The sequence below is a fragment of the Pogoniulus pusillus genome, chromosome 27 (genome assembly GCF_015220805.1).
Source record: "Pogoniulus pusillus isolate bPogPus1 chromosome 27, bPogPus1.pri, whole genome shotgun sequence".
NCBI lineage: Eukaryota > Metazoa > Chordata > Aves > Piciformes > Lybiidae > Pogoniulus > Pogoniulus pusillus.
In genome coordinates, this window is record NC_087290.1 from 12,193,778 (window position 1) to 12,216,554 (window position 22,777).

Sequence of the window (22,777 nt, forward strand, 5' to 3'; positions counted from 1 at the left end):
TTTTCTCCAAAACACTGGTGTGATGCGTTGCTAGGAAGCCTTCTCAGAGCCTGATTGCTGGTCCATAGCAGAGCAGAATGTTAGCAAAGATCAGCAGGAGCAAAGATTTGTTGATGAGTATCAACCTGATGCTAAATCCATATTTCTTTTTTCCCCCCTCTTTACTGAATGAGAGACTTAGTACTTGACAAAAATCCAAACCCTGCATAGACTGAGGAGAACAAAAATGAAATGCTAGAGGAGTAATCAGTGAGCATGGCTCTCTGGGTGCTGTAGACAGCTATTTTTAGTCATCTGTTCTCTAACTGAAATGCTGAGGGGAGAAGGAGATTTTTAGAAGCATCTATGGAGCATTCCTGTTCTGCAGTGCAGCAGCTGTTTGCACAGACAAACTCAGCCTCAATTGCCACTGCCTTTCTCAGACACAGACCAGCCTCAGCTAGGGCAAACTCTGCATCCTGCTTCACAGGCTCACAGGATGTCAGGGGTTGGAAGAGACCCAAAGAGATCATCGAGTCCAACCCCCCTGCCAGAGCAGGACCATACAATCTAGCTCAGGGCACACAGGAACACATCCAGACAGGCCTGGAAAGGCTCCAGAGAAGGAGACTCCACAACCTCTCTGGGCAGCCTGTGCCAGTGCTCTGGGACCCTTCCAGGAAAGAAGTTCCCCCTTGTGTTGAGCTGGAACCTCCTGTGCTGCAGCTGCCATCCACTGCTTCCTGGAGCCACAGGACCTGGTGACTTTTGAAGGAACATCAGTGGACTGCATGTTCCCCTTCTCCCTCACCCAATTTATCCTACCCTTTGACACCAGTCAGGTGCATCAGGCAGATATCCAAGGTTTTCAGATCACAGAATAGTAAGGCTTGGAAGGGACCTCAAGAGTCAAGTCCAATCCCCCTGCCAAAGCAGGATCATCTAGGGCAGGTCACACACCAAACTGTTTCCAGGCTGTTCCTCAGGTTCTGGGAATGGACTGAAACCTGGATTAGATTGAATCTTAGATTTGGAGACAAAATCATCAACAGCTTCATCAAAAAGCAGAAAACAAAGTCCCTGAGCCCCAGATCCAATGCTCACGAGGGCTGTTGGGGAAGCAAAGGCTGATGTTCCAGCAAGGGAACAAACATGTTAGCTGCTGACATTTCTTTCATGGGCTGTACTGATCTCTGGCCAGCCTTCATCTCAGGCAGTATGTTCTCTTTTGCAGAGATTTCAGCACACTGGCAGAACCAGCTGAAGGAATTGTCTGTATGGAACAGCCCAGCTTGGCCTTCCTTGAGCAGCTCACTTTGGGTCCACTTGAACAATGCTACTTATGTTTCTTGAATTCTGGTGGACCTTTTGTTCTCTGCCAGCTCAAAAAGGGACAGAAATCTCTACAGTGAGTTTTTAAAAGGAAGAGGAAAGAAACAGAGAAAGTCAGGAAGAATTCTATTACTAACTGACACCAACGGTGCCACCTCCTGCTGATACAATGATTGTTGAACTTGCACCCCCTAAGGTGGGCAGAAATCCAGGCTGGAAGCACAGAAAGCTCTCTTCTGAAGAAGTTTGCTTGTTCTCTGTCTTCTTCCTGCTCACCCAGCTCTCTTTGGCTGTTTTTCCTCAATATGAAAGTTACTGCATATGTTCCTGTGGAGCCTTCTCTCCTCCAGCTTGCAGACATTGCCCTTTGTCCTGTCACTGAACATTGCTGAGCCTGGCTCCCTCCTCCTGACATGGCTCCATCAACATCAGTGAGGTCACCCCTCAGGCTCCTCTGCTCCCAGCTTTCTCAGCCTGTCCTCACAAGATGTTTCACTGCCTTCAGCATCTTTGTGACTCTGTGCTGAGTGACTAAGTCCTGAGAAAAGATCCCTCCCTGTATGAAACAGCTACCTGAGCATGACTGACAGCTGCTCAGGCATCATTTGTTCTCTCTCTTTATCCCATCCTTTCCTCCCCCCAGGCTAACAGCCTGGTGCAGTAGGTCTATCTCCATTCTCCTCCAGAGAGCTGGCCTGCTCCAGAAATCAGAGCTCACTGAGCAGGGCCCAGGCTCACTCCTCCAGTTTGCAGCTTTCCCAGCCCCAGAAGGAAACCCACAAACTACTCCAGCAACACCTTCTACAGAGCGAGGTGGAAAACAGCAAGCACATGGCTCTGCGTGACCCCAAGCTGCAGCTTTTTCACCCTGGTTACCTTCTCATACAGGCTCAGACCAGTAACACCAGAGCCACTGCAGCTGTGGCCAGTCTCACCCACCTGGATCCTTTGCTCCTGCACACAACTCTGGGCTCTTGCATTATTGTAGCCTCTACAAGAGTGTTTTGTTTTGGTCCCTTGAGCCACAGCAACAGCAGCCTCTCAGGCATCGCCTGCAGCATGTCCCTATTTGTCAGGGTGACCTTATCGTCTGTGTGTGCCTCTGGCACAGCTGGCCTGAAAAGGCAAATCTCCACTAGAGGAAAATGGGGCAAAAGGGGCCATATTCTGTGGGTTTTCAAAGCTGGAATTGCCCAGGGAGGTTGTGGCAGCCTCTTCCCTGGGAGTATTCAAGGCCAGGCTGGATGAGGCCTTGAGCAGCTGTGTCTAGCTGAGAGGTGTCCCTGCCCATGCTGGGAAGGTTGGAGTAGATATCTCTGAGGTCCCTTCCAACCTGATCCATTCTAAGATTCTATGAATCAGTTCTCCAAACAACCCCCAATCCAAACCCCACTTTTTCCCTGCAAGGGCAGAAGCAGAATGTGCATCAAACTGGCCTCCAGGAGTAACCAGAGACAAAGCAAGCCCAGAAAGAAGGAGCAGTTCAGTTATGCTCTCACACTGACATTAATGGAAGTTAAATTAGGTACAGCATTAGCAGAAGCAAAGCATCTCTCCAAAGCACTGGTAGAGCAAACAGTGTTGCCATAAATACCTCACTCCCAGAAGCAGGCCGATTAAATTTCCACAGTTAAATATTTACAGAGCAGATTGCTTGGGTTTAGGAGTTGTAGGAGCTGCCTGTAGAATGCCAATGTGCAGTCCTGTCTTCAGGGTCTCCACTGAGCACCTCCAGAGTCAGCTCTCACCCCCTCGCTCCACCGCTCCCTTCATACCCAGTTAGCTATCAAAGGAGCACAGCTGCCCCAGGAGCACAGGCCAGGAGCCAAGGGTACCCACAGCACAGGCTGGGAAGGGACTGCACCAGCAGGACAGTCCCACAGCACCTGAGCAGGGATGATAGTGACAGTCACAAGTGCCTCCAAAAGCCCAGACATCACCAGACCACAAAGGGCAAGGAGTTGGAACTCGAGACAAGTGAGTCTGGATGAGTAGGGGCTGGGGGGTGGAGCATGGCAGTCCCTGTGGTACAGCTTTGGCAAGGACCAGAGACTTGGCCTGACTACAATGAGGGCTCTTGGTCATGAGCAGAGGTCCCAGGCAGGCTCAGCAGGGCAATTACAGAATCACTGAACATTAGGGGCTGAAAGGGACCTGGAAAGATCATCTAAGTCCAGCCCCCCTGCCAGAGCAGGATCACTGCTGTTGGTTCACCCCAGGCTATGGCACTGCTCTTCCCACAGCTCTGACATTGAAGAATCAAGAAAAAAAGACCTGCAAGGATCTTACAAAGAAATCCAGTCCTGCTCCATGGAAGTGGATCCTCTGCTACATCAGGTGGTTTGGTTTGGGTATCTAACCTGTTCCTAAAGACCTTCAGCAATAAGAAACAGTAGGATCTCAAAAAAAGATAACCAATTGTATTGTTCACTCTTCATACCATTACAATGCTTTAAGAATCACAGAATTGTCAGGCCTGAATGGGACCTCAGGGATCATCCAGTTCCAACCCTCTGCCGTGGGCAGGGACACCTCACACTAGATCAGGCTGCTCAGAGCCACATCCAACCTGGCCTTAAAGACATCCAGGCATGAGGCTTCCACCAGTGCCCTGGGCAACCTGTTCCAGTCTCTCACTACCCTCATGAAGAACTCCTTCCTAACATCCAGTCTGAATCCACTGATAGTTTTGCTCCATTCCCTCTGCAGCCTTCCTATAGAATCCTTTCAGGTACCAGAAGGCAGCTCCAGTGCTTCTGGTACTCCCCCAGGACATAGCTTTAAATATGGACTCAGAGAAAAGGGGCAGGAGAACCTCTCTCAACCTACTCACCACACCCCATCTAACACACTTCAGGATGCCTTTGGCCTTCTTGGCCCCAAGGGCACATTGCTGGCTCTTGGTCATGTAGCATGCATGCTGGGTGCTGACTATTCCAAAAGGGATTCAGATGGAAGTGATCTTAAACTAAAACCATGCTCAGTGCTACAAATATTGTTTATTAAAAAACAGCATGAAAATACTTTCCCAAGCATCCAAACACCTGCAGAGAGGCACCATGGCCTTCATCTTTTGGACTTACCTTTTGGCCTTAAGAAACTTTTTGGACAGTGTGGCTTTAATCTTTAACCTCTTGGACTTATCTCTATTAACTTAGAAGTAAAAAAAGAGAGTGTTTTAAATGACAGAAATCACACATCAGCAGGAACATTTCCACTCTTACATTTGGAGCAAAAAGCAAAAGGATTATTCTTTTATAATGCATGTTCTAATTAGAGGAAATAAAACTCATTCCAGGTTAAAAATGATTCTAGGTTGAGCATTATCAGAGAAAAGAAATCTGTCCAGGGAAATAGGCTGTAAGACTGGGCTTTGGGTTACCTTCAGAGCTGAATTCACATTTCCTTGGAACATTACCATAAATAGTTATTCCTCATTGCTCACCTCAGACATAACCCAAACTAGTACATTGATTACTGGAACCAAACCTGCTCATTTAGTCTTGCAGCAATGCCACTTATGCATTTCTTTTGGCATTCTTGATTAAAACAGGAGTCTTAAAGAGTGAGGAATGTGAAGTTGGATCAGTAAATGCTGATAAAAATGGAGTAGACTTGTGGAAGGGGAAAAAAAAGAAGCAAATCTCCATGCTGTGCTTCTGCTGCAAGGTTTGATTTGCTGTGCAGGATGTACTGCTGATACTCAGACACCAAGAGAAGAGGAGCTCCACTCACAGGTTGGTGGCAGCAGTCCAAGCAGGCTGTTGGCCCCTGAGTAGAGCCAACGCTAAGTGTTTTCATCTGTTTAATGCTGTGCCATGAAGATCCTTAGACAGCCACACCTCCAGAAGAGCTACTCCTAGCACATATGCTAAGCACAGTGGTCAGACAACATCTTTCTTACCAGACACTGAAAGCCCTAAACAGCAAACCAAAGAGCTTTTATCTGGACTGTTCCCTCTTGGCTTTAGAAATACCAATAATGCTTCATTCTCCTGACACAACTATCAGCTACGTTCAATGAGCTTTACTGAGAGAACAAAATAAAACTCACAGCTCCCTTATGAGGTAGGTAGGGCAGATTCTCTCAAATTTAAAGCAGAAAATCAAGATTCAGTACAGCTAAGTCCATGGCACTGCTTGAACCCAGTCATCCTCCCAGTATTTTGCTCTGGGAGGAAGATCACACATCAAAAAATGAGTGAAGTATACAAGTGGAGGAGTATTCCTAACAAAATACAGAAACCTTGCTTGTATCAACTGATGAAAAGTCCTGATGAATACAGTACAATAAAGTCTGAGATGGAAATCACTCTGACAGTGCTTTATGAAGGGCTGATGGTCCAAATCCATTTGGTGGGCAGAATCTCACAGACTTTAAAAAAGCATGGAAAATGAGATCATCTGCTGAGGCTCTCAGGCTGAGTGCTGTCAGGAAGGAGCAGAGCTGCCCCAGGAGGAGGACAAGCCAGGAGCATTTGATCATGGGGCAGGTGTGAAAGCGTTTACTGTGCTGGCTGCAAGAACTCTGACGTGAACACAGCTTCTGCATAATCCTCACAAACATCCTGCAGCTCTGCTGCCACGTCACAGAGGGCTTCCTCTGTCAGCTGCTCTGCAAGACTGAGGGGAAGGGAGGGAAAAAAAGGAGAAGGTTCAGAAAGTCAGGCTTCAACTTCCCATCACTCAATCAACTGCTACCACTGCTCTGACTTTCAAAGGCAAACACTGATGCTTTGTCATTCTTTCCACTGGTTAGCCTAAGAAAAGATGTACATATCACAGAACTATAAAGTGGCTCAGCTTGGAAGGGACCTCAGAGCTCACCTACTTCAATCTTCCTGCCACGGGCAGGGACACTTCTCATCTACACTCAGGTGCTCAACCTGGCCTTGAACATCCCCAGGCAGGAGGCAGCCAGAGTCTCCTTGTGCAACTAACTCCAGAGTCTCACCACTCTCCCACTGAAGAGCTTCTTCCTCAGCTCTAGTTTAACCCTGCTCTGCCTCAGCTTCAAACCATTCCCCCTTGTCCTGGCTCCAGATACCCTCAGGAAAAGTCTCTTTGTAGTCTTCCTGTAGGCTGGATGAGGCCTTGAGCAGCTCAGTCTAGTTGAGAGGTGTCTCTGCCTGTGGCAAAGAGGTTGGAGGGGATGATCTCTAAGGTCCATTCCAATCTGAGCCATTCTAGGATTCTATGATTCTGTTTGGAATTGTAATGCCCACCTCCCCACTCCTTTCCTGAATAAGGGCAGAAAACCTGTTCATCAGCTGACACTTCACAACCACAAAGATAATGCAGATACCTCTCAGCAATCTGCCATGGATCAAAACTCCCAACAGCCTCGTGGCAAATAAGTTTCAAGTGTTGCTTGTATCTGCTATTGTAGTCAGAGATGCTCTGGAGCATGGCCTTGGGCACAGAGAGAGCCACACAGCACTCTTCCTGCAGGGAATTCCGAGTCCTGGGCTGAAAAATCTCATTTCCAGTCTGCAGGTTCTCCTCTGCTTCTTTGTTTTCATCAATATCACTGGAAATATAAAACAACCATTAAGACACAACCAGAAAAATCTCTTCAGATAGTAACCATCATTTCCTGTGATGAAAAGAGGCAGCCCATAGGCACCACAGTTTAAGACAGGGCTGAATATTCCACTTACTTGCCATCAAAAGGCTTCCCCAACAAAATGTCCATTGCTGGCTCTGTGTGTCCATTTAATTTGGTTAGCTGAATTGGATGAGGAGATGCAGGTCTTTTAGCCATTGATGCCATCTGTTGTTCTAGGAGGAAGCAAATAACATTTAAAATTGTTACTTGGCAAGAGAAAACCAAAAATTGCTGGCAGGTAAAGCTTCACAGAGACTTTTGCTTCTTTTAAGGGGAAGTGCTTTGGTAATTAAAGCCTTGAAGGTGCTAAGCCTCTAAAATGTAAATGCAGTATAGGATGTGCAAGAGCTCAGTGTGTTAAAGCTGAGCATTTCAGAAAGTGTACCTTTAGTATAAATAGTTTGATGTGTCAGTGGATGCCTCTAGAGGAGAGAGAAAATAACCACTCTGGAGCTAGTGGAGTCTATTAGGCTTGGCAGTAAATCCAAGATTTGGCAAGAAAATCCAACCATGTCACCTTCTCTGCACAAAAGTCATTACATTTGGGTACAAAAATTAATGCTAAGGAATGGCAAATACCTAGAAAAGGGACATTTGATGATTAGAAGCATATGTTAAAGTTTCCTATCCCTCAGCTGAGCTGTACTAGGAGTGCTTCCCATCCAAATGCAGCTCTAATAAAGGCAAGTAGAAAATGGCAGTCACAAAGGTGACCCAGGGGCTGAAGCACCTCTGCTAGAAGAATTAGGCTGAGGGAGCTGGGGTTGTTCAGTCTGGAGAAGAGAATGATCCAAGAGGCACCTTAGAGTTGCCTTCCAATAGCTGAAGGGACCCTACAGGAAGGCTGCAGAAGGACTTTTCCTGAGCATGTCTAGAGACAGGACAAGAGGGAATGGTTTGAAGCTGAGGAGGAGCAGAGTTAGATTGGATCTTAAGAAGTTCTCCAGCACAAGGGTGGTGAGACTCTGGAACAGGCTACCCAGGGAAGCTGTGGCTGCCTTCTCCCTGGAGACATTCAGGGCCAGGCTGGATGATGCCTTGAGAAGCTGCATCGAGTTGCTTCCCTGCCCGTGGTGGGGAGGCTGGAGATGATCTGTGAGGTCCCTTCCAACCTGAGCCATTTTAGAATTCTCCCTGAAGAGATCCTTTCTCTTCAAAACACTGATTTTTATTTTAGGAATCCCTACATTTTAGGAGCTCCTATAGTAAAAATGGGTCTGGATGGTGCTATTTGATCAAACCTAATTGAATGCTTTGATTTCAAACCATCTGAACTTACAAACACACATCACAGAGCTGGATGCTTTGATTTCAAACCATCTGAACTTACAGACACACATCACAGGGTTGGATGCTTTGATTTCAAACCATCTGAATTTACAGACACACATCAGAGGGTTGGATGCTTTGATTTCAAACCATCTGAATTTAAAGACACACATCACAGGACAAACAAGCTGCATCAAACAGAGCCTTACCTGTTTGGTCCCCCTGGTCCCAGGCCTGCAGATCGCTGTAGACGATGCGGGTGAACCTCCTGCGCACAGCCTCCTGGTAGCTCTGGGGACGAACAGACAAAAGCAGTCACCCAACACACATAGGCCTGCTGGGCTGGTTGTCACTCAGGGGGAAAGCAAAGCATGATCCTCCTCTGTCTGAGCAGGGTTATTTTGGCTGGTTAATGTAACACAGAGAAGGTGTAGGGGGGTGACATCACAGATAATATAATCCTATCAGTGCAGGCTGGGGGATGAGGTGTTAGAGAGCAGCTCTGTGGAAAAGGACTTGGGGGTGCTGGTGGACAAGAACCTAGACATGAGCAGACAGTGTGAGATTGCAGCCAAGAAGGCAAATTATATCCTGGGCTACACCAAAAGAAGCGTGGCCAGCAGATATAGAGAGGAGATTCTGCCACTTTACTCTGCTCTGGTGAAACTTCACCTGGAGTACTGCATCCAGTTCTGGAGCCTTCATTATAGGAAGGACTTGGACCTGATGGAGCAGGTCCAGAGGAGGGACATGAAAATGATCAGAGGGTTGGAGCACCTCTGCTATGAAGACAGGCTGAAGGAGCTGGAGTTGCTCAGTTTGGAGAGAAGAGGCTCCAGAGGGACCTAATAGAGCCTTCCAGTACCTGAAGGGGGTCTACAGGAGCTGTTTACAAAGGCCTGCAGTGACAGGACAAGGGGCAATGAGTTCAAGCTTGAGAAGAGCAGATTTAGATTGGATGTTAGGAACAAGTTCTTTACTATGAGGGTGGTGGAGCACCAGAAAAGGTTGTCCAGAGAAATGGTTGAGGCTCCTTCCCTGGAGACATTCAAGGTGAGGCTTGACAGGCCTCTGGGTGACCTGGTCTGGTGGGGATGTCCCTGCTGACTGCAGGGGAGGCTGGACTGGATGACCTCTAGAGGTCCCTTCTGGCCCAGATGTATAGGGTTAACACTCCTGGGGGAGTGACCCTGAACCTGACCCTAGGGGTCTCGGCCCCTCCTCAGGGGTGGGCCACACTCCAGGTGATGGTTAGCCCACTCCTCCCACTTCCTGCGGTATAAAAGAGGAGCACTTCCTGCTCCTCGCTCTCTTGCTCTTGTTCGTTTCTCCTCTTACCTGCGTTCATGATCACACACACACACACACACTGATACTGCATACCAGCCACGAGGCAGAGACACCATCACACACTCGGGTTGTATCCATCCCTGTTTTGTATTTTGCTGTTTTCCCTTCCTTATCCTTTGTAAACTCCCCTACCTCCAATCCCTTTTTCTAAGTTATTGTTAAACTTTTCCTTTTTAACTTCCAAATCGAGTGAGATTGATTTATTGGGGTGTCCCTACCTTTTATCTCTCTCCCTGTCTTTTGGGGAAAGGAGGGGGAGGAGGGGAGGGCACTCTATAAACTCTATAAATTCTATAAATTGTCATTGGGTCTACCAAATTTATAAGAGTCTCTGGGAACTTGCATTTGAACCCAAGACACCAGACCATTCTATATTTATCAGCTTAGTGCAAATCACGCAATGGCAGAGGTGGGAAGGGGTCTCCAGAGATCAGAGTCCAACCCCACTGGCCAGAGCAGGATCACCTAGGGCAGGTCATACAGGAATACTGTGTGGACAGAGCTCTGGAGCAGGCTGTCTAGAGAGGTTGTGGAGTCTCATTTCTCTGGAGACATTCAAAACCCACCTGGATGCATTGCTGTGTGACCAGACTCAGGTGACCCTGCTCTGGCAGGAGGGTTGGAGTCGATGATCTTCCAAGGTCCCTTCCAACCCCTCAGGGCTAACAACAGCACCATTACGGCAAACGACCTATTCTTACACTGCACGTTGCTGGAGCACGAATTCCTTTTGGGCCTTTCCTGTGCAACACTGATGCAGCCAGTCTTTGTTTCATTCAGAATGTTTCAGTTACAGATATTACAGTTTATGGAGACTACAAGAAATGTGTGCTGAAGAGAGGGAAAAGTCTTACTTCAATTTCTTCCACTCTTTGCAACATTGCCTCCAGATTGTGAGCATCAGCAACAGGCAGAGCCTCGGTCTGGAGTCTCTCAGGCTCCTCTGTACTCCACAGCTCCTCAGCAGTACCTTCCAAAAGACCATCCAAGAGCTTTTCACTCAGAACATCTGCATTTGCTGTGACCTGCTACTTAAAAAAGAAACAGCAAAAAATCAAACCCAAACAGCCCTACAGCCAAAGCAAGAAAGAAATCCTAGAGGGGCTTAGGTTAGAAGGGACCTCAGAGATCATCTATTCTAACCTCCCCACCATGGGCAGGGACACCTCTCAGCTAAGCTCAGCTGCTCAAGGCTTCATCCAGCCTGGCCTTGAACACCCCCAGGCAAGAGGCAGCCACAGCCTTCCTGGGCAGCCTGCTCAAGAGTCTCACCACCTTCACAACGAAGAATTTCCTCCTCAGCTCCAGCCTAACCCTGCTCTGCCTCAGCTTCAAAGCATTCCCCCTTGTCCTATCTCTAGACAGCCTTGTGAGAAATCCTTCTGCAGCCTTCCTGTAGGATCCCTTCAGGAACTGGAAGCAGCTCTAAGGTCCCTCCAGAGTCTTCTCTTCTTCAGGCTGGACACCACCAGCTCCCTCAGCCTATCCTCCTAGCAGAGGTGCTCCAGCCCTTGGATCATCTTTGTGGCCTCCTTTGAACTTGTTCCAACAGTTCTGTGTCCTTCTTGCACAAGTAAGAGTTGCATCAAGCTGAGAGGCAACTGTGTGTTGCCCCTTGATTAATGTTTTACAGCTCTAAAGGCATCCTCCAAACAGTGGCATGAGCTTGATTGTACTACCTGTGTCCTGTCTGCTGGAGGTTCTAAGTGGTCCTGTGCTGCCATCCCAACTTTGTCTGCACACTTGGCTGGGGAAGCATTTTGTGACCTACACAGAAAAAAGAACAGTTGACAATGACACTCTGAAACTTCATATGACAACAGAAACTTAAAACCCCCAAAGACTTCAAATGTGCTTTCTGGGGACTGGTGGGAGTGAGGAAAAGACCATATGAAGTCTGACACCACATATCAGATCTTGAAAGTAAGTCATTACTTAATTTCTGTGCTTTCTCCTCTGCTAAGGTCAGTTAATAGCTTCACTATTCTTGAAGTTTCTGCTCCAAGGCAGAACTAAAGCAGCACCACAGAGGGTTACATAATGCAGACTCTGACAACTGAAGAATGGTGTCTTGTGATTCTGAGTTCACAAAACCTGCAGAAAGCCTTTGAGAGAAAATTCCTGGTGACTCTGAAACTGTCTGAGCCAGGGAAGGCTGTTCAGAATCAGAGATCTTCAGTTATGTTTCTGCTATTCCTAACTGTCTACAAACAGTGCTGAGGGGAGCTCCTCATCTTAACCACGCACACTGATCCAGCAGCTGGATCAGTGCTCAGGTCTCATACTTAAGCTGCCACAAACAGCAGACCCAATGCAAACTCAATCTGGGGAGCTCTGCTCTGCAGGATGCTGAACACAGCTTCAAACAAACCTGCACTCTGCTTATGGGCAGGACAAGGACAATTTGTCCTTCTAGAACTGGAAGATAATCTTCATCTCCTTAATGCACTGCCGTGCACACCATTCTGCATGCTGTGTCAGTGCCTTGCCCAGCACAGCCTGGCCTGGATCTCTCAGACAGCACTGGGATCTGATCCAGCAAAAAGGACAAAGCAGCAGCTCTCCCTGGGCCCTGTGGGTGAGGGGATTTTGTGCCAGGTGGGAAAAGAAGACAACTACCAGGCAGTAAACTGTGCCATGCCGTGCCACCTGCCTGCACGGTCTGACAGCCAAGCCAAAGCCACCCCACTTAGCATGGCAGATAGCAGCATTTCCAGAGGAGAGCAGAGCAGAGGGGGCTGCTGCAGATGCTGAACATACCTCTGGGGTGCCACGGGTGGAGGTGCAGGGCGTGGGGGCACACAGGGCACTCTGCTCTCCTTAGCAGGCCGCTGGGTCTCCTTCAGCTGGAAGGCTATGGTGGGCTCCTGGAACCGCGCCTGCCTCCCGCGAGGCTGTGCCCGCCGTGGCTGAGGAGACTTCAGAGCCTTCAGCACTCCCTTCCAATCAGAGAGGGAAAGCAGATTCCAGCTGCTGAACTAGTAAAGCGTTTTGCATTCTGCTTCAGCTCCCCTCTCGAAGCCCTGCCTGCTGCCTTTGCTGCACAGATGCCACACAAGGAGGATTTACAGCACATCTGAAGGGAAGCAGAACTCTGCCTCAACAAAACCTCTGCTTAAGCCTGCAACTATTACTTCTGCAAACAGGCCCCATTTTTCAGTGCTGCTATTCGTGGGGAAAAGGAACAGAGTCCCCTGTCTTGCTCTGCTGCCCAGCACACAGCTGCCTGTTGGGCTGCGTGAGGGCACTGCTGGCTCTTGGGCAGCTGCTCCACAACCAACACTCCCAAGGCCCTTTCTTCAGAGCCACTTTCAAGCCACTCTGCACCCAGCCTGGATTGGTGCCTGGAACTGGCCTGACCTAGATGCAGTCCCTTGCACTTTAACTTGTTGAACCTCATGCAGGTAGCACTGGCTCACTTCTCAAGCCTGTCAAGATCCTCCTGGATGCCATCCTTGCCCTCAAGCAAGTCCCCTGCAGCACACAGCTTGGCAAACTTGCTTGAGGGTGCACTCGATGCCACTGCCCACGTGGCTGACAAAGATGTCTCACATTTCACAACGAACCCCAGAGGCCAAGCAAAAGAAAGCACAAATTCTTTTGTCACTTCCATACCTGTGACTTAGCAGATGAGGACATCCCTTTCTTCTTCAAAGGGCCACCATCAAGGCTAGGGTCCCTTTTTCCAGCTCTCACCAATGCATCTTTGCTTCCTGGTAAAGTGGAGCAGGGGGGTCCTTTGCTCTCTGGAGTAGGGGGGTCCTTTCCTTCTGGGAATTCATTGTGCAACACATGAGCACAACTGTTTGACTTCTGAACTGCTGAGGGATTTGCAACGTGTCAGTGTTGATCTATTCTCAAAAATAACAAACAAACCTTTTGACTGTAAGTGGAAAGGAGCAAGAATCATCTTTATTTCTACTTCTCTTAGGCAGTGATATCTAACCATGAATTTCTAAGCTCATTTTAATAAAAATCAAATAATAATAAACCAACTCCCATCTCTGCATGGGGAACCAGTGGTGAAAACCCCCAAAGTCTTCAATTTAGCTATCAGTTAGGTACTGAAACCGATTGCTGAGCAGAAGACATTCACATTACTCAACTGGCAAAAACAAAACAGAGTCAGAAGTGGAGAAACTGCACTGAGTAGTTCTGAGCAAAGGATTCAGCTAAGTCAGTGACTCTGCATTCCAAAATGATGTATTTATACAGGACTATGTAGGCAGATGGAACATTTAGAGCACCATTGAGGTGTCCACTGCAGTAAAACAGGCCAAGTGCAGTGCACACTAAAAGAAATGGAATAAAACCATGAAGAACACGATGATAGTGACAACAGAAAGAGGCAGAGAAAGCTGCATGTCTGACATCTCAGGGCAGCAGCTGAAAGCAATGCAGAAGGCCACTTGAAGCTGATAACTTCTGACCAAGCCTATCTGAACTGCAGATGGTTAACTGATAAAAAAAACCGATTTAATAATTCAAAATACAAACCAGGCAAGAGACTCCTGGCAGCTGCAGGTTTTCTAGGCTCTTGTCTTTGCTGTCCCTTTAAGGTGAGAGGTTTGTGTTCTGCTTTTGGAGATGGAGGCTGCTTTCTGTCTGGCAACGTCTCAGTGTTACTTGGAGATTTGCCCTGAGATGCTGCAATACATTTCTTCACCTTTTTGGGTGTTTGTTTCTTCTCCAGCAGTGACTCCAGATCCTGCACCACATATTTAGAATTCTAATTACTCTCTCAGTAAAATGGATGTAACAATGAGCAGCAAATCTAAGACATTCTAGGTAGCTGGAACTTTTTTTTGGCTTGGTTTTAGTTTGACAACTTGTTGATGCAGAAACTTCATCCTATTATTAACTCTTACAGCAAAGGCTTGCATTTAAGTCCTGACAACTGACTCCAGCACTTTATCTGCTTACAGCATCTTCAAAGAGATATGGACACAAAGGCTAGGGACAAAAAATAGTGCAGATGACTATGATAAGACTTCTTCCAATGTGAAATTCAAACTTGAATAAATCAGAGAATCACAGAATGCTTTGAGTTGAAAGTGACCTCCAAAGTTCATCCAAAGGACATCCTCCACTAGATCAGGTGGCTCAGAGGCTTGTTAAGCCTCATTTTTAATATCTCCAGGGATGAGGCCTCAGCAACCTCCCTGGGCAACCTGTTGTAGTGCTCCACCACCCTCATGGTGCAGAACTTGTTCCTCACATCCAGCCTAAATTTCCTCTCATTTCAAACCATCACTCTCCTCCTGGCACTGCAGGATCTTTGCAAACAGTCCTTCTGCAGCCTTCTTGTATCCCCCTTCAGGTACTAGAAGGCTGCTCTAAGGTGTCCCTGGCACCTCCTCTTCTGCAGGCTGAACATCCCCAGCTCCCTCAGCCTGTCCTCAGAGCAGAGGTGCTTCAGTCACGACCATTTTCATGACCCTCCTCTGGACCTAATCCATCAGGTCCATGTCCTCCCTGTGTTGCAGGCTCCAAAGCTGAATGCAGTACTCCAGGTGAGGTCTCAGCAGAGCAGAGCAGAGGGGCAGGATCCTCTCTCTCCAACTCTGGCCACATTTCTTTGGATGCAGCCCAGGCTGCCATCACCTTTCTGGGATGCAAGTGCCCATTGCTGCCTCATGTCCAGCTTCTCAGCCGCCAGCACCCCAAGTCCTTTTCTGCAGGACTGCTCTCAAACTCATCACCTCCCAGCCTGTATTGATATCAAGAATTGCCCTGACCTAGATGCAGGACCTTAAATTGTGCCTTGCTGAACCTCAAATCTATCCCCTTTCCTGTTCCCAGGCCGTTAGCACTGTTACTGTTCTCAAAAGCAGCACAGAACATTAGAAGCTCCACAAAGCTACAACTTTATCTTCTGATCTTCTGCCTGGACACTTCTGCACCCACCATCATGTGTGAAGCTCAGCTGCTCACTATTCACCCTGAGGATTAAAGCATGCATTGCACACCAATAAACACCAAACTTGTACCAGGGTATAAAATACAATTCCTCCAACATTAAAAATGGCAAAAAAAATCAGAAACTGGAGCTTTGTTACCACTATCCTCATTCTACCACTAGAGCCAATGAAGGCAGGAACAGCATCAATAACAGCAGTAGCAATTAACTTCCATGATCAGGATGCCACTCATGATTATTTAGGATCATCATTATTTAGGGCCATCATTATTTAAGATCATCATTAATTAGGAACATTACAAACGTATTTATGCATCAGAAAATATGGCCTCTAAAAAGCCCCAACCCAAATTCTGCCACCTCCTGAACACACAACACAGTTTGCAACCTCACACTTCATCTTTTCTCCCTTAGTAAAAACAAAATGGTTTTTTTTTCCTACCTCAACTTGAAGCAAAATATCTATGATGATATCAGAAATGGAAGAATCCCCTTCCAGTTTGGCAGAACAAAGAGACAGCTGTCGAATGAGACTGCCCAGCTCCCTGTAGTGGGCAGGAACCTGCTGCTCTGCTTGGTCTGCAAAGTGATTGGCAAAGCTGTGCAAGGCTCTTACGGCTCCTCTGTGTGCTGCTGCCAACCTGGAGACTGCTCGAGACTGGGGAGATGACAAAGAAAGAAGTGCTTAAAAAATGTCATTTCTGAGAACCTTGGTACTACTCAGAGAACTGCTACCAAACTTTTGTGCAGAAACACTCAGGCTTGGGATTACTCTGATGAGCATGAGGTCATTTGTGAGACAGAACAAGTGGTGGTAGTGAAAGTATTACACAGCAGTTCTCAAAGCAAGTGTTCTGCTAGCTTCAGATCAAATAGCCTGGGTTTAACATATTCTGATGTCTCTTCTACCTATGCCAACCTATGGGCATGGGCTTAGGTCTAATGTGCAAGCCAAACACAGAATGGTGTCCACCCATCACAAGTGATAGAAAAGCACAAGAAAACAAGGGGACAATCTCGGCCAAACAGCAGGCACAACCTCAGTGCTGTCTTTCTGAAAGATGCTGAGCAGAGAAGATCATAAAGGAGGTTGATAAGACTGAGTGACATCAACAGGAAGTTAGAAACCCAGCAGGCCAGAGCAGAACAGTGCAACTCAGAAAAGGAAGTGGAATGAAGAAGGAATTAGAAGGCACATGAAAACACAAAACCAACAGCCTTCCTCTTGGGTTTACTGTAGACAGATAGGAATTGAGAAGCAGCAATGGCAGACAAGAGCAGAGGAGACATAGTCCTGTGAGGAGGCAAAACATGCAAGATCCAAAGGAAAGCTCCCTTCTGGAGAGGGTTTTGTGGTACCCTAAATAACCAAACTCAATTAGTCAGAAAACCTTCTCTCAGTAAATTACAGCCTGAAGGAAAATTACACCTTACCTTTTTAGTATGTTTGATTTTATGAGCACTCAGTTTCTCTAAATCATCCTGAATTTCTTTTACCTGTTTATCAAGAAATGGAGAGGAAAGTGAGTCAGACTCAGCTCCATGCCTAGAAATGAGCAATTAATCTTCCCTCTAAGATCTGACTGACAGTCCAAATTTTCCAACTGTGATGCTTACCTCTTTGCCCAGCCACAAGAAGATTAACCACATCATTCAGATGTGGTTAGATAGAGAAGTTAGAGAGACTCTGATGATATTTCTCTGGTTTCAGCTGATTTCTCTCAAACCCAGCTGCCCTGGACCCCAGATTGAAGTGCTAGCTCCTACCTGCTGCTGGAGAACATAGAGCATCCGTGCTGATCGTGCAGCTTGCTTCTCTCTTCTAGCACAAACCCGTTGCTCTTCATCAGGATCTAGGATTTCTCTCTCTCTCCCTAAGAAGCATGAAATGTAAAGTTTTACATCCTCATTTAACACGTGAAGATCTCAAGCCATAACAGCAAACAATTTAGCAGAACCAACACACAAAGTACCATGCATTTTGCTGGACACCTTTGAGCAGTGATATCAGGGAGTGTTTTTACTCCACATTTTCTTTCTTTTTAGCAGCTGACCAAACATTTCTGTACTTAGAGTTTACCAAATCACAGGACACCCCTCAGCTTCAGAGGTTACTACAAGTGCAGCCAGGCAGCAGTCACTGGGACTGGCTGGGCTGGAGGCAGCTGTCTCCAGTCACCAGCACAGTGCTGCTGCTGATACGTCTGCCTTGTGGCTGTCACCAAGCAGCACCTGCACAGCACCAAGGCTCTCTCTTTTTTCAAGCACACCCTGCCAATGTGGGGTAGCAAGAATCTGTGTGGGGACACAGCAAGATAGCCTACCACCACTTAGTATCATTGCAGGCTGGACTGAAACTCACCACAAACACTCCGAGTGGTTTAAACTGGTCAACCCTTCCAGCTTTCACCTACTTTTGAAAGAATCACAGAATGGTTTAGGTTGGAAGAGATCTCAAAGATTACCTAGTTCCAACCCAAAGAAGTAGGCAGCTCTCAAAATTCCACACCCAAATACAGATTCTAATTCAAGCCAACAAAACCCCAAAGAGCAAAACCAGAAGAACAAACTACTGTACATTTAGAGAAGATAATTAGTGCTCAGCCTTACACCTTTTTTGGTCAGTTCTTCAATTTTCTGGACATAGCTCCTCAATTCCTTATGTAGCTGTCGGACTTCCTGCATATTTTTGTCTTCTTGTCTGTTTCTGTTTGGCTTGGGGTCCTGCTTTGTGTCATGGGTGGGTGAAGAATCCAAAGCAGCTGGTATTAGCTTTCCTCCATTCGGTGTGTAGAGGTAAACCTTAGCTCCAGAGCTGGTTGTCTCCACTTTGGAAGGCTGACTGAGCTTCTGCTGGTATTTCATGCAAGGTTGAGACTTCAGAGCATTTTTACTTTCTGGATTTTCAAATGCTTCACTCTTCTGCTGTTGTAACTTCTGGGCCAACAATGATTTGTTGACTGCCCCTCCAAAAACTTGCTGTTTCACCTGCTCTTCGAGATGTCTTCGTTTTATGTCCCTTTTGGCTAGCTGAACAGCCAATTTCAGCCTCTCCTCAGATACCACTGAAAACATGCTCGAGCTCCTTATGCTGGGCTCTTTAGTCCCACTCAGGTTTCTCTGCCCATGGGATGCTTTCAGTTTTTCTATTATAATTGGAGGGGGTTTTGAGAATCTGAGAGCCAAGTTCTCTGGAGCTGCAGGGACGTTTCTATTGAACTGCAACTGTTGCAAAGAGTAAAAAACAAAAAGCTGATGTTACACAGAAGACTTGATACAGGTGAGGTACCTTTAGTCTATGACAGCAAGGAAAATAGATCTTCTTTCATGGTGGTACTTCTTCATTGCATGCAGGGCGTTCATCCACTCAGATGCCAGTATCCAAAACTGTTTAGAATTAAGCATTTAAACCATATTGGAAAGAGTTACTGAAAGGGCTACCAGGCAATGGTACCCTTTGCCCAGGACAGTGATATGAGTGGTGTAGATATAGTGCTTAGGGTTTGGTCAAAGACTTATCAGTGTGATACCTATAGATGTAGTTTCTGATCTACAGCCTTATAAAAGTACAGTGACAAGATCATGTATGACAGCACCATGAAAGCAAGCATGAAGATTTGACACTAGTGGACTATCTCAGGAAGAGAGGCATGGTGTCACAATCACCTTTTAGGAACGACCACAAACAAACTCCAATTCATGCCCACTGCAGCAGAAGTCAATCAATACCTGTGTCTGCAAAGCCTTTGCTTCATTCCTGTGCAGGTGGCTAGTGAATGCAAACGGACCATCAGACACAGCTGGCTTGCTTGGTCCCATCACATTGGCTTGAGGCTGGAAATGCACTTATTTGTCCTTTGCTTATAATTGCAGCTATGAACAGAAGAAGAAGCATCCATTATTTCTGCCTCTCAAAAGCAACCCCAGCTCTGATGCGAGCAACAGACAGAGACCAACCTGAGCAGGCACAAAACGATGGAAAGCTCAGGTGGCACACAAGAGAGAGAGTCCAGTCCTGCCGCCCCAGGTAAAGGTTACCATTTGCCTCCTTCTCCTACACACCCTCACGGAAAGCTGAGGAGCAGCGCCAGGCCGGGAGGCTCTCGTACGAACGCCGAGCGCACGGCCCAGCTCTCACAGCTGGAACGGGAACTGCACACCGTAAGGACGAGAGAACTGCCGAAAGAGCCGCGGCCCTGACGCCTCCTCGCGGGTTTTGGTCACCACCGAGGGGCCTCCCTCCAGCCTCCCGCAGCCACAGCCCCACGGCCTCCAGCCCAGCGCTTCCCGCGGCCCAGCCCTGCCGGCGACTGCCCCCGCGGCCTGCCGGCTCCCCGCCTCGCCCTCACGGCAGCCCGGGCGGGCGGGACCGGCACCAGCGAGCCGGGCCGAGCTAGCCAGGCCACCTGGTGCCGCTAAGGAAGGACAAGCAGGCAGCCCAAGCCCGCACTCAGACCTACCGGGACGCTGTTCAAACCCGCTCCTGGCAACCGCCGCCGCGCAGGCCGCCGGGAAGCGACCGGCGCCGTGGGGAGCTACGGTGCCCGACGCGGCCCCGGGGCGGAGCTCACCCTTGCCGCCGGGAAGTGACCGGCGCCGTGGGGAGCTACGGTGCCCGACGCGGCCCCGGGGCGGAGCTCACTCTTGCCGCCGGGAAGCGACCGGCGCTGTGTGGAGCTACGGTGCCCGACGCGGCCCCGGGGCGGAGCTCACCCTTGCCGCCGGGAAGCGACCGGCGCTGTGTGGAGCTACGGTGCCCGACGCGGCCCCGGGGCGGAGCTCACTCTTGCCGCCGCCGCCATGGGCTGGGAGGAGAAGCAGGTCCGCGGGTACGCCGAGTTCGTGCGGACGGCGCAGAGCTACCACGGCCGGCCCATCTTCGCGCTCTTCTGCGGCGACAAGGACGCCGAGGGCAGGAGCTGGTGCCCGGACTGCGTGACGGGTGAGACCCCGCGCCCCGCTGGGGGAGGTCGGGGGCCGCAGGGGTGGAGGCGGCGGGGAACCGTCCGACTCCCTCGGCCGTCTCAGGGACCCCGGGGAGGCGGAGTGTCCGGCCCAGGGGTGTCCGGCGCCGTGCTGCCTGCCGTGCCCGCGGGTAGCGCCCGCTCTCGCCGTGAGCCGGAGGAAGCCGCAGGCCGCCGCCCTAGCTTAGGCTCATTTGCGGGGATCGCGACCGGACTGGCCGCGGCTCAGGTGCCAGCCTCTGGCTGCAGTGCGCTGGCAGTGCGGCTGACTGGCCAACAGGCTGTCCACGCTGCGCTCCCTGTCAGCCGCATGCCGTCGAATGGCATCGGCTGTAACGTGTTGTGCAGCAAGGGCTGGTGCAAAGGCCCAGCGAAAGAGTCGGTGCAAACAGTAAGATCATTACGAAGAGTGAACTGCTCTGTGCCAAGAGGCAGAGCATGAAGGCAGCTCTTTAGAAAGCATGGCACTGACCTTTCTGGATCATATGTGCCAGCATCTGCTTGCTGCTGTGCTGGGAGGCTATCATACATACAGTGATTGCTCTTCTCCCTTGTTAAAGCAGAAACTGGCCTTTACTTAAAGCTTTTTAGTGTTGAGCACGTTAATAGACACTGCACAGCGTGTGGATAACCAGGTGAAACAAAAGCAGACCAACCATTAACTGGTAGCCTTGCTGGTCAAAGTAGATCCATGTGATTCTGCAGCGGCACTGTATAAGTATTTACTGATACATTGTTAAATTCACTCTAGCTGAACCAGTTGTAAGGAAAGAGCTTCATAACATGCCTGATGGATCTGTATTCATCTACTGCCTAGTAGGAGACAGAGCCTAGTAAGTAACTCTTTTAATGTCAACAACTGATGTATAACTTTGCTATTCACAAAGCAGAGGTTAACTGAGCTGTTGGAACTGCCTGATCTGGCCTTTTCTGTAAGGAATGAAGCATGTTTTTGAGATCGGAGGTCTGCACCATCCCTAATGTGAACAATCTGCATGCTTGTTCTGACATGTGGGTTGAGATTCAAAGGTCTTTACCTTTGAATCATCTGTGAAGGAATTTTAACAAATGAACTTCAACCTGTATCTTTACAAACTGTGCTTAACCCCTTATTCCTGAACAGCTGGAAAGATCCCAACAATGAATTCAGGAAGAATCTGAAACTAACAGGAGTGCCTACACTACTTAAATACGGAACAGTAAGTGACTTATTGTATATTCTGGATCTGCAGGCATTCAGGTGGGAAACCGGCAGGAGTTTGTGGCTGTAAATGAATTAGTTATGCATTAGGTTTGTGTTTTAAAAAGTGCAGACAACTGGGAACAGCTCTTCTACTCCCACCCAAGCACTCTGGCCCTGAGAGTTCCTTGAGAAAGAGCCACTTGGTCTAGCTTGTCAGTAAGAAATACACACTGAAGAAAAGAAGTACTTAGCACGTAGTGGTTGAGTACTTAGCAAGTAGTGGTTGAGGGGCAGAGAAAATTTATAGCAACATACTGTTAGCTTTGTGACTTGCAGCTCCTCAATTCTTACAAAATCCAAATGCAGAATTCCAAGGAGCAAAGCAAGTTCCGTGGTATCTCTTGATTCAGACAGGCTGCAGCTCAAGTTTTAACTTGTGCCTATTACTTCAACCAACAATTACTGCAAGAGGTGCCTCTTCCAAGGCCAGAAGACCTCAAGGCATTTTCTCCTTGCCAGCTCCACCCCCACCACCCTTCCCAATATGTTGGAGTATGGCTGATGTTAGTTTGTACAGGTGTCTATAGTCTGGAGAAGGTTTCTGAATGCCCCTAAACATCCTTTCTTTTCAGCCTCAGAAGCTGGTTGAAGAAGAATGTTTTAAAGCAGAGCTTGTGCGAATGTTGTTTACTGAAGACTAAAGGAATCAATCATTGACAAAGATCTTCATCTCAAATTACTGCAGTGTCCTTTCAAGGAATCCTCCATCTTTTTTCTTTTTTCTTTTTTTTATGGTTAATTATCTTGACTAGATAGAAGTAAATGTTATTATATTCTAGATCCAAACATTCCACAAAGTCTTGCAACAACAACAAAATGTATCTTTCATTTTCAAATAAACTTGAGTTTGAAAAGTCTTTTTTTTCAAAGGAGGCGAGCTATACACTGGGAGCTATAAACTGGGAGCAGCCTACAAGTACTTAAGAAAAGACTTAGCTGATAATTAATAGTGAATGAACATGAAATTTCCCCTTCCTCCTAAATCTGACTTCCTAGAGCTACGGAAGCTGTTTAGATAGATTTTCGGTGCCACTATTTGTGAGACCCCAGCCATGTGGGGTCGATCTCCCAGGCAACCAGCAACAGAACAATGGGACACAGTCTCAAGTTGT

General features: G+C 48.0%; 2 protein-coding genes across 3 annotated transcripts; one reads left to right on the plus strand and one right to left on the minus strand.

Moving 5' to 3' along the window:
- Positions 1–4,291: 4,291 nt before the first annotated feature.
- KIAA0753 (KIAA0753 ortholog) lies at positions 4,292–19,760 on the minus strand. 2 transcript variants are annotated; one of them, XM_064166697.1, is made up of 15 exons: positions 19,416–19,760; positions 19,188–19,331; positions 18,071–18,683; positions 17,226–17,332; positions 16,893–16,955; positions 15,901–16,116; positions 14,036–14,246; positions 13,154–13,356; positions 12,299–12,477; positions 11,218–11,305; positions 10,393–10,566; positions 8,398–8,479; positions 6,972–7,092; positions 6,617–6,841; positions 4,292–5,934 (listed from the first exon to the last, which is right to left on the minus strand). In XM_064166697.1, the coding sequence occupies exons 2-15, from the start codon at positions 19,275–19,277 to the stop codon at positions 5,817–5,819; spliced, it is 2,490 nt and encodes an 829-aa protein (XP_064022767.1). In that variant the 5' UTR covers positions 19,278–19,331; positions 19,416–19,760; the 3' UTR covers positions 4,292–5,816. The 2 variants fall into 2 exon arrangements, with proteins under 2 accessions (XP_064022767.1, XP_064022766.1); XM_064166696.1 differs by having other exon boundaries at positions 13,154–13,359.
- Positions 19,761–20,163: 403 nt separating this feature from the next.
- On the plus strand, positions 20,164–22,522 carry TXNDC17 (thioredoxin domain containing 17). The gene is made up of 4 exons (XM_064166699.1): positions 20,164–20,400; positions 21,174–21,255; positions 21,546–21,621; positions 22,238–22,522. Exons 1-4 carry the CDS (start codon positions 20,259–20,261, stop codon positions 22,304–22,306), a joined length of 369 nt encoding a protein of 122 aa, XP_064022769.1. The 5' UTR covers positions 20,164–20,258; the 3' UTR covers positions 22,307–22,522.
- Positions 22,523–22,777: the final 255 nt, after the last annotated feature.